The following is an 11,472-nucleotide window of genomic DNA, read 5'->3' as shown; positions in this document are numbered from 1 at the left end:
GACAGGGTCTCGTTTCCCCACCGGCTTCTGCAGACCCGTGTCACCCCTCCTACCCCATCCTCCAGGGACACACCAGCCAGCCACACGGTCACGGGCGCAGGCTGTCGGCACCAAATACGTTTACAACATCCAGAGCATTCAGATTTGCTTCTGGCCCGGCCCGGGTGGCTCAGTGGTTGAGCGTCGACCTAGGAACCAGGAGGTCAGGGTTCGGTTCCCAGTCAAGGGCACATGCCTGGGTTGCGGGCTCGATCCCCAGTAGGGGGCGTGCGGGAGGCAGCCGGTCCACGGTTCTCTCTCATCATGGATGTTTCTCTCTCCCTCTCCCTTCCTCTCTGAGATCCATAAAAATATATTTTAAAAAAGAAAAGATGCGTTTTTGCTTGGGAAGGCATCCGTAAAGAATTCATTAAACGCTCACACAGATAGAACCCTATAGAATAAAGAGCTAATATGCTAATTAGACCGAACGACCTTCCCGACGACCTTCCGGGTGACCTTCCGGACAAAGCCGGACCCCCGCCAGGGAACGCCGCTGCTCGCCCAGCCTGTGCCCAGATGCGGAGAAGAGAGACAGCAGTCGGGGCGTGGGTGCTCAATGCCGTCTATCGGAGGCTTTTAAGGGCCATAACATTGATCGAAAGGATGGTTTCAAACGGCAGAAAAGACAGGTGCATAACCAGGAAGGGCCGGCCCTCGCAAACGGGCTCGTTGGTAACTGCCTCTTAGACGTTAGGAGTCACGCTCAGCAGACCCCAGGGAAAGAGACGGAAGATTCGAGTTCGAACCTGCTAAATGAATGGGAACTCATGAAGGAATGATCATCTGCAGTCGCTTTCTTTTTAAAATAAAAATAAAACATTTTTTTATTGATTTCAGAGAGGAAGGGAGAGGGGGAAAGAGGGAGAGAGAGAGAGAAACATCTATGAGGAGAGAGACGCATCGATCGGCTGCCTCCTGCATGCCCGACTGGGGATGGAGCCTGCAACCCGGGCATGTGCCCTGATCGGGAATCGAACCCTGACCCCCTGGTTCCAAGGTCAGAGCTCAGCCGCTGAGCCACGCTGGCCGAATGAGCGGGATTCACCTCTCATTCCCAAGGCTTCGAGGTTGGCTTGGGTCTCCGTGTTTTGCAGGAGTTCATCTGCATTAAGTGCATCCCGGGTTGTGCCCTTAACAACGTCGCCACCTTCTCATGAAATGCCTCGCCTTTCTTTGCAGCCAGTGAACATTTAACTTTTCAAAATGACGAAAACTGTGACCAAGTCCGGTAACTGTGACAGAATTCTGACGGCTTACGGAAATCTCATCGCCGACCCCACCAGACGCGGGACGTGCCTGGGGGCCCTCTACTCGAACCAGTTCTCCTTGAGCAAAAACCGGACGGCGTCCCGGAAGCCGCCGTGGTACAGGGATTCCATTTCCCGCCTGCTGGGCGGGAACAGGGCCTGGTTGAGCCGCACCAAGTTGGCCACGGACAGCTAGGACAGAGAGACAGGGTGGGGCTGTAGGGCAGGGCCATGAGGGTCGGCGTGCGTGACATCTGTCACCTGATGAATAGCAATCTACACTAACGAAAGAGAAACATGCAAATTGGTGTCACTCCGCAACGCCCACCAGCCAATCAGAGCGAGTATGCAAATTAACCCAACAAAGATGGTGGTGAGTTTGCATACGGAGGCGCAGCGCGAAGACTGCAGAGGGCGTAGATGGAAGTCAAGCGCTGCAGAAGGGAGTGGAACAGCGGAGAAGGGAGGGAGCGAGGCAGCGGAGATGGAAGTAAAGCCCGCCTCCCTTCGGCCGCAGGAAGCCCTATTCTTGCAGGAATCTTCCTGCAACGGGCCTCTAGTAATACAAATAAAATAAAAAATAAAACGAGGAGGTCCCAGCCGGCGTGGCTCCGTGGTAGGGCGTGAACCTAGGAGCCAGGAGGTCACGGTTGGATTCCCGGTCAAGGGTACGTGTCTGGGATGCGGGCCGGATCCCCAGTAGGGGGCGTGCAGGAGGCGGCCGGTCCCTAGTTGTGTCCTCTCATGGATGTTTCTCTCTCTCTCCCTCTCCCTTCCTCTCTGAAATCGATAAAAATGTATTTTCAAAAAAAAAAATAAAGTAAAAGAGGAAACTTGCCGCCGAGAACACGCAGTCTGTACAGAAGACGATACGCGAGCTCACCATCTCGGAGCACGGGGAGGATTTTAGGGACGGTGCTCCTCACTCACCAGGATGTCCTGTTTGGCGATGGTGACGTAGACGCCCAGCTGCCCCTTGTCCCGCGGGGAGATGTCCAGGCGGCTGTAGAAGGGGGAGATGGCGACCGTCCGGCCCCCGGGAAGGATGGGGAGGCTGTTGGAAAACCCGCCGTCCACCCACGTCTGCGGGGGGAAACTCGTTGTCACACGTGGGCCGGGCCCGGCTGCCAGGCGGAGTGCGTGTGTACGGAGACCTCGACGGTCTGTGCTGGCACCTGCTCCTGAATTACCAGTGACCGGGGCCAGTCCCATAGGGGGTTTGCGGCTGCCAGGCGGAGGGCGTGTGTACGGAGACCTCGACGGTCTGTGCTGGGACCTGCTCCTGGATTTCCCGTGACCGGGGCCAGTCCCATAGGGGGTTTGCGGCTGCCAGGCGGAGGGCGTGTGTACGGAGACCTCGACGGTCTGTGCTGGGACCTGCTCCTGGATTACCAGTGACCGGGGCCAGTCCCATAGGGGGTTTGCGTGGGGAGAAAAACTAATGTTTGTGCTGATAGCATACCCCCCCTGGTGCATGAGAACCGACCAGAACCGGGGAATCTGGCCAATGGTTTAGAAGTTAACTCGATTGGCCCTGGCCGGTTGGGCTCGGTGGGTAGAGCGTCGGTCTGCGGACTGAAGGGTCCCGGGTTCGATTCCCGGTCAAGGGCACATGCCTGGGTTGCGGGCGCGATCCCCAGTAGGGGGCGTGCAGGAGGCAGCCGGTCCATGATTCTCTCTCGTCATGGATGCTTCTCTCTCTCTCTCTCCCCCCTCTTTCTTCCTGTCTGAAATCTATAAAAATACATTTTTTAAAAAAAAGAAGTTAACTTGACTGTGTTCAGGAGGGTGAGGCTCAGATTGTGCGGATGCCGGTGCAGGCGTCCGAGGCCCTGTCCTTGGGTCAGGACGAGTCCTCGAATCACAGTGGGAAGCCACGTTTACTCTGGCATTTCACCATCCACCATTGCACACAATCCTATATAATAAAAGCCTAATATGCAAATCGACCGAATGGCAGATGACCGGCCGCTATGACGTGCACTGACCACCAGGGGGCAGACGCTCTGAGTTGCCCCAGCCCACAGGCCCCAGGCCAGCCAAGGCTGGTGCCAGCGGGGGGGGCCCCTGATCGCCCCCCAGATCAGCCCTGATCGCCAGCCAGGCCTATGGACCCTACGGGTGCATGAATTTCGTGCACTGGGCCCCTGGTTCTATTATTTCGCTGGAAACCAACATTTTGTTTCTTTTTAAAAGATATTTATTTTAACCTTGCTTTGGGGGGATTTACCCCATTTCCTTTTGGTATACCTTTATATTTTAACCCAAATGCAAGCTCTTTATAACCTCTAGTGTGCGAAGTTGTTTCGTTCTTTTTTTAACAGAGGACAAAACCTTGTTGGCAACCTAAACTCAAAGCTCGGCAAGCGGCCAAAGTACGTTTCTGATGAAAAGTTTAAAAATAAAAATTAATCGCGACTGCTTGCCAAGTCATTGTTTTTGCTAAGTCCTGTGTAAAAGAGATATTAACTGTCCTTGTATACATAAAATTTTTTCTGTAATCCAATTATTGATTTTTCAGAAGCTGCCCCTATGAAATTTTTCTTTTCGCCTATTTCCATACAGTGCCCCAAACAAAAATTACTGAAATGTTCAATCTGTGGGATTCCATATGCCCGGTAAAATATTTTTGTATGTAAAAATAAATAAATATTTAATATTGGGGAAAAAAATTTTTTTTGTTGATTTCAGAGAGGAAGGGAGAGAGAGAGAAACATCCATGACGAGAGAGAATCATGGACCGGCTGCCTCCTGCACGCCCCCTACTGGGGATGGACCCCGCAACCCGGGCATGTGCCCTGCCCGGGAATCAAACCTTGACCTCCTGGTTCCTAGGTGGAGGCTCAACCACTGAGCCACGCCGGCCGGGCTGGAGACGAGAATTTTCTGTCTGGAACTTAAGCAGAGCCACGAGGGCCCAGTGGGCTGATTCAGAACCACCAGGAAGCATAATTATAGCATTGGGTTCATCAAAGGGGACTTATCCCCATGGGATCCCTGATCATGGGTCAGGGATCAGAGCGTACCTGTCCTTTGTACACCACCGGCTTCAGGCCTGCGTAGAGGGGCAGGAAGCTGCTGGCCAGGAGGACCTGAGGGAGGAAACGGAAAAACGGCTCAGGCACGGAGAGGCGCTCACACTCAGACCGGAGACTGGGTATGTGACTTCCTACAAAATTCTACGTCGTTAAGAAAAAATTTTAAATTGCTGTAAGAAAGAAAACGTTACGTCCGTTGTAAGTGCACAAGGCACGGGCTTACGCAGAAGAAAACATAGTCAACTAGAGGCCCGGTGCACGAAATTCATGCACTCGGGGAGGGGGGCGGGTCCCTCAGCCCGGATGGCGAGAGGGCGCAGGCCAGGCCGAGGGACCCCACTGGTGCACGATCGGGGCTGGGCAGGGACCATGGAAGGCTCCAGGGCGTGTCTGACCCGTCTCATTCAGTCCCGATCGGCTGGAACCCAGCAGCAAGCTAACCTACCGGTCTGCCCCCTGGTGGTCAGTGCATGTCATAGCGACTGGTCGACCGGTCGACTGTCTGCCCCCTGGTGGTCAGTTCACATCATAGTGAGCAGTTGAGCAGCCTTAGCATATCATTAGCATATGACGCTTTGATTGGTTGAATGGACGACAGGAAAACCGGAGTCTTAGCCTATTAGGCTTTTATTCTATAGGATATCAGAAAGGACCCTAGAGAGATAATGTCTGGCTCAGCAATGGATGGCCTCTCCCTTCCTCTCTCTGAAATTCAATATATATATTTTTTTAAAAAAAGGAAGATGCCATAACTGGTTTCGCTCAGTGGATAGAGCGTCGGCCTGCGGACTGAAGGGTCCCGGGTTCGATTCCCGGTCAAGGGCACATGCCCAGGTTGCGGGCTCGATCCCCAGTGGGGGGCGTGCAGGAGGCAGCCGGTCCATGGTTCTCTCTCATCATGGATGTTTCTCTCTCTCTCCCCCTCTCCCTTCCTGTCTCTCTGAAATAAAGAAATAAAAATAAATAGCACAGGCACAACGTCTTCCCTAAACTGCCAAGTGTCAGCTACGTTCATCTAAGGAGCTGTTGTTGCTACTCAAGGCACAGGAGACCTGCTTCTAGAATGAACTCAAGGGTGCTGGACGCGGCGAGGCTCCCACGGGACTGACCCGTTCATGGGTCCCACGGCGGACCGGCCGGCCCATCCCAGCCAGGACAGGAAGCCACGGGCGCGAAGGGCACGGATGCCCACTTCCTCCCCCAGGAGTGCGTTACCTGGATGAGGTCCTCCCTGGAGGAGTAGCTGGAGACCAGTGAGTTCCTCCCCATCCGGGTGCTGGTGATGGACACGTGCAGGCGGCCGTGGGCCAGCTGGTGGGCGTTGGGGGGCAGGATCGACTCCAGTCCTTGTCTGGGGGAGAGAACGTGGCCGCGTCACTCCCCTCTCATCGTTGTTAGTATTTATTTTTTAAATATGTATATATTTTAATTTTTTTATTTTTTATTATGTTACATGCAATCATTAATATTTCTAGAAAAAGGATTTTAAGTATAATAATGCTACATGCAATTAATATTTCAGGAAAAACGATTTTAAGTATAATAATGCTACATGCAATTAATATTTCAGGAAAAACGATTATAAGTATAATAATGTTCCATGCAATAATAATCAATATTTCAAGAAAAACTATTTTAAGTATAATAGGTTAAATGCAATAAACATTAATATTTCACACAAAAGACTTTAAATATAATATTACCAAAACTGTACTAACATATATAATATCACAAAAGTGTATTTCCTACAACTTTTGTGATATTAAATATATTTTTATGGATTTCAGAGAGGAAGGGAAAGGGGGAGAGAGAGAGAAACATCCATGATGAGAGAGAATCATGGGCCGACCGGCTCCTGCACGCCCCCTGCTGGGGATCGAGCCCACAACCCTGGCATGTGCCCTGACCGAGAACGAACCCTGACCTCCTGGTTCATAGGTCGGCGCTCAACCACTGCGCCACGCCGGCCGGGTATTATTATTCTACTCGAGGCCCGGTGCACGAATTCATGCACCAGTGGGATCCCTCGGCCTGGCCCGTGGGATGGGGCTGAAACCGGCTCTCCGACATCCCCCGAGGGGGCCTGGATTGCGAGAGGGCACAGGCCAGGCCGAGGGACCCCACTGGTGCATGACTGGGGCCGGGGAGAGATGCAGGAGGTTGGCCAGCTGGGGAGGGACCATGGGAGGGCTCCAGGGTATGTGCGGCCCGTCTCGCTCAGTCCCCATCAGCCAGACCCCAGCAGCAAGCTCACCTACTGGTAGGAGCGTCTGCCCCCTGGTGGTCAGTGCACGTCATAGCGACTGGTCGACCTGTCGACTGTCTGCCCCCTGGTGGTCAGTGCACATCATAGCGACTGTTCGACCTGTCGACTGTCTGCTCCCTGGTGGTCAGTGCACATCATAGCGACTGGTCGACCTGTCGACTGTCTGCCCCCTGGTGGTCAGTGCACGTCATAGCAAGCGGTTGAGCGGCCTTAGCATATGACGCTTTGATTGGATGAGTGGACGACCAGACGACCGGACACTCAGCATATTAGGCTTTTATTATATAGGATGTTTTTGTTGTTAATGCTCACCCAAGGATATTTTTTCCATTGCTATTTAGACTGGAAGGGCAGGGAGAGAGAGAGAAACATCAATGTGAGAGAGACACATTGATTGGTTGCCTCCTGCATGCACCCCGACCCAGACTGGGGATGCAACTTGAAGCAAGAAACGAGCCTTGGACCGGAATCGAACCCGAACCCTTTGGCTGCAGGCCAACACTCCAGGCACGGAGCCAGGCCTTTCAGTCCCGACTGTCTGGTGACTACGGGCAGGGCTGACCTTGTCACGGTCGATAAAGAGTCCTCACGCCGTGGTGGGAGTGCACTCGGGGACCCACACACACCCGTACCTCAGTCGGGCCATGAAATCGTAGCCGGGCGTCACGGCCCCGAAGGACTGCCTTCGTAGGTCCTCAGCGAACTCGTGGGTGAACTGGATGCATTCCTGAAAAAGGACGTGAACGGGCGACTCGACATTTCGTCAAAAGGTCCGTTCTGATTCCAGCGTTCTGACCCTCACCCACCATTCCTGGTCCCAAGCGAGCCACTGTTGTCCCCAATCCTGCTGTTTTCTTTTTAAATATTTGTTTTGATTTCAGAGAGGAAGGGAGAGAAATAGAAACATCAACGATGAGAGAGAATCATGCATCGGCTGCCCCCTGCACGCCCCCACTGGGGATCCAGCCCGCAACCCGGGCATGTGCCCTGACCGGGAATCGAACCGTGACCACCTGATTCCTAGGAGGACGCTCAACCACTAACATGGATGTGAGAGAGACACATGGATGGGTTGCCTCTTGCGTGCACCCCGTCCGGGGGTGGAGCCTGCAACCCAGGTACATGCCTTGACCAGAATCGAACCCAGGACCCTTCTGTCCACAGGCCGACACGCTGGACACTGAGCTAAACCGGCCAGGGCAGCAGCGCTGATTGCCAGCGACCACACAGATAGCAGAGGGAGGAGTCCTGAGGGCTGTCCTTTGCCAGCACTGGGTCAGAGTCGTGGGAGGGCGGTCTTGGCCCTGGCGTTTCGTGGGTCCTGGGAACCCACCTCCGTGAGCTCATCTTCTCAAACCCTTCGAAGTGGTTTATATGCGTAACCTCCCAGTTGGCAGGTAAGAAAACAGATTAAAGAGATAAAGATCTTCCCTCATTTGCAGTGAACAGTGAGGGCCATGGGCAGGGTTGGAACCCAGGCCTGTCTTCCATTCATTCATTCACTGATTCATTCGTTCATTTGTTCACTCATTCACAGTATGGTAAGAAAACAGGTTGAAGAGATTAAGGGTCTTCCCTGATTTGCCGTGATCAGTGAGGGCCATGGGCAGGGTTGGAAACCAGGCTTGTCTTCCATTCATTCATTCATTCATTCATTTGTTCATTCATTCACAGTACAGTAAGAAAACAGGTTAAAGAGATTAAGGGTCCTCCCTCATTTGCTGTGAAGAGTGAGGGCCATGGGCAGGGTTGGAACCCAGGCCTGTCTTCCATTCATTGTTTCATTCATTCATTCATTCGTTTGTTCTTCATTCATTCTTTCTTTCATTCATTCATTCTTTCATTTGTTCATTCCTTCACAGTATGATAAGAAAACAGGTTGAAGAGATTAAGGGTCTTCCCTGATTTGCTATGACCAGTGAGGGCCATGGGCAGGGTTGGAATCCAGGCCTGTCTTCCATTCATTGTTTCATTCATTCACTCATTCATTCATTCATTCATACACAGTATGGTGAAAAAATAGGTTGAAGAGATTCAGGACCTTCCCTGATTTGCCGTGAACAGTAAGGGCCAAAGGCAGGGTTGGAACCCAGGCCTGTCTTCCATTCATTCATTCTTTCTTTCTTTCATTCATTCATTCATTTACACTATGGTAAGAAAACATGTTGAAGAGATTAAGGGTCTTCCCTGATTTGCCCTGAACAATGAGGGCCATGGGCAGGGTTGGAACCCAGGCCTGTCTTCCATTCATTCTTTCATTCGTTCGTTCATCCACTCACAGTACGGTGAGAGCACCTGGGAGGGAGACAGAATCAAGCCATCCTCCCCCTCATCATGTCCACATCGGAAAACACATATATAATTACATATTGTTTTTGTGATTAATCAAAACTATGCTTCAATTATGTTCAATCTGTAACCATGAAAACCCATCCTGCATATCAGATGTTTACATGACAATTCATAACAGTAGCAACATGACAGTGATGAAGTAGCCATGAAAATAATTTTATGGTTGGGGGTCACCACGACATGAGGAGCTGTATTAAAGGGTCGCGGCATTAGGAAAGTTGAGAACCACTGGATTAGACAATCATATGCTTTACAAAGGGACGCCCCCAATATTTCCAATGCCCGCCCGAAATACACCAGGAGGTCAGGGTTCGATTCCTGCTCAGGGCACAGGCCCGGGTTGCGGGCTCGATCCCCAGTGTGGGGCGTGCAGGAGGCAGCTAATCCATGATTCTCTCTCATCATCGACATGTCTCTCTCTCTCTCTTTCTCTCTCACTCTCTCTCTCTCACTCTCTCTCCTCCTCTCTGAAATCAATACAAATATTCTTTTTTTAAAAAAGAGGGTAATATAAGACATTATCTTATCTGTCTCACTGTCACCCAGAACAGTCCCCTCTCCCAAATCTGGAGCCCAGATCCCTGATGATTAAATGTTAAAAGCTTTTCTGTTTCCCAGGCAAAGCATGCAGCTAGCTGAGTGTGAGCGTCTGGTGTTGTTGCTGGATTTGATTTCTGGCCAAGGAAGGCGGCCACCCCATTACCTCTATTTTCTCTGGTGCTGTGAGCAGGACCGAAGCCACCAAGGACCCGGCGGAAGCCCCCGCAAATGCCTTGACGTCCCTCAGCAGCTTCTGGCCGTGTTTGCAGAAGGCCGAGGCTGCCCCCAACTGGTAAATGCCCAGGAATCCGCACGCAGCGAAGGAAAGGTTGATGTGCTTCATTCCTTCCACCTGCGAAGGTGGCCACACACACACACCAGGGAAAAAAAAGAAAAAAAAAAATACCGATAAATGCTCTAAGTCGGTATAATAAGCTAATCATGACTCTAAAGCCTTTCTTTGCGTAGACAATTCTTTGTGCTGAGCTCCAATTTGCACAATTAAAGGCTCATCGAACACCCAAATCCTTCAAGGATACGTTTTCCCTATTCCCTCCCACCTTGACCCCAGAGTTTTATTCATGAAAAAAAATGAGGTTACAACAGTCCGTATCTGTTCAGGGGGTTGCACAATACGCGATTTATTCATTAGATCGCTCAGCCTCCTGCTTCATTTCTTGGCAAGAGGAAGATGGATCCGTGCCAACTGGCTGGCCACCTGGTCTTTTGACCTTTTTGTAACTTTGTGAGTGGGGAGCGCTGTACTGGGGAGACCTGCAATCGTTGGACCAGGGCGCATCCCAAAGGATGCACACATTTGCATGTTGCAAATGCATCCGACAATTGCAAATGCATCCGTCAATTGCAAATGCATCCATTAATTGCACATGCATCCCTCAGTTGCAAAGACAGATCCCTGCTCCCTCCCCTCCCATCTCCATTCGGGGCATCCACGTTTTCTTAAAACAAAACAAAACACAAACAAACAAACAAAAAAATGGATGCCCCCAATTATTCAATCACGCGATATTTTTCACCCCCGAGTTTCTTAGGACAATCTGAGGTCATGATTGGCCAGGGCGCTGGAGGCTCCAAGCAATGGCACCCGCACCCCCTGATACCTGTAAGGAATCTAACTAAATGGCTCCTTTTGCTGGAGCCTCGGAGGGCAGATGTGTCCCCCCTCCCCAGCCCCGTGGCTGAAATCCTGCCCCCAGCTTGCTGCTCACTAGGATCCCCACTTGGGGCTCCGGGACCCCAATTCCAGGGCCATCAGAATAGGCGCAAGGCCCAGGCCCCCCAATTTAGGAACCTACAACCTTTGTTCTGCAGCATCTGGCTGGGCCCCGTGAGGGAGGCAGCTCGGCCTCTGCAGCCGAGCCTCAGCTTTGCTTTAATGACTGCAGATGGGCGGGGGCGAGGGATGGGGGCTCAGTGGCCAGGTGGCCACCCCGGACCGCGCATGCCCAGTGCGCACCCGCAGCCTGGAGGAGACAGGACCCAGGCGGCCGCCCCGGACTGCGCATGCCCACTGTGCACCCGCGGCCTGGAGGAGGCAGGACCCAGGTGGCCGCCATGCCAGGCCCAGGGCGACAAAACCAGCCCACAAGGCGCCCTAGCAAAGTCTGGGGGCCGGAGCCCGCCCCAAACCCGCCCCGCCCTCACCACGCTCCGCCCTACCAATGCAGGCGGGCGGCACTGCCGTGTTGAACGCCCCGCCTCCCCGCCTCAACCGGAAGGAGGGGCCAGGCCGTCACTCAATGCGGCTCCGCCTACCCACGCAGGCCTGCGGCACTTCCGTGTTGGGCGGTCCCTCCCCCTCCCCGCGTTAACTGGAAGGCGGGGCTGAGCCGTCACTCAATGGCGCCCTGCCCTACCCAAGCAGGCCTGCGGCACTTCCGTGCTGAACGCCCCACCTCCACGCCTTAACCGGAAGGAGCCTGGGCGTCACTCAATGCGGCACCGCCTACCCATGCAGGCCTGTGGC

The 11,472-nt window shown here is 52.8% G+C and overlaps 1 protein-coding gene across 1 annotated transcript; it reads right to left on the bottom strand.

The window, feature by feature from the left end:
- Window positions 1-988: 988 nt before the first annotated feature.
- On the bottom strand, window positions 989-11,008 carry PNPLA4 (patatin like phospholipase domain containing 4). Its single transcript, XM_036311174.1, has 7 exons — window positions 10,805-11,008; window positions 9,649-9,837; window positions 7,226-7,320; window positions 5,543-5,678; window positions 4,316-4,381; window positions 2,220-2,372; window positions 989-1,481 (listed from the first exon to the last, which is right to left on the bottom strand). Exons 2-7 carry the CDS (start codon window positions 9,826-9,828, stop codon window positions 1,350-1,352), a joined length of 762 nt encoding a protein of 253 aa, XP_036167067.1. The 5' UTR covers window positions 9,829-9,837; window positions 10,805-11,008; the 3' UTR covers window positions 989-1,349.
- Between the last annotated feature and the right edge of the window lie 464 nt (window positions 11,009-11,472).

The sequence above is a fragment of the Myotis myotis genome, unplaced genomic scaffold (genome assembly GCF_014108235.1).
Source record: "Myotis myotis isolate mMyoMyo1 unplaced genomic scaffold, mMyoMyo1.p scaffold_m19_p_51, whole genome shotgun sequence".
Taxonomy (NCBI): Eukaryota; Metazoa; Chordata; class Mammalia; order Chiroptera; family Vespertilionidae; genus Myotis; species Myotis myotis.
This window is presented reverse-complemented; position numbering and strand designations above follow the sequence as displayed.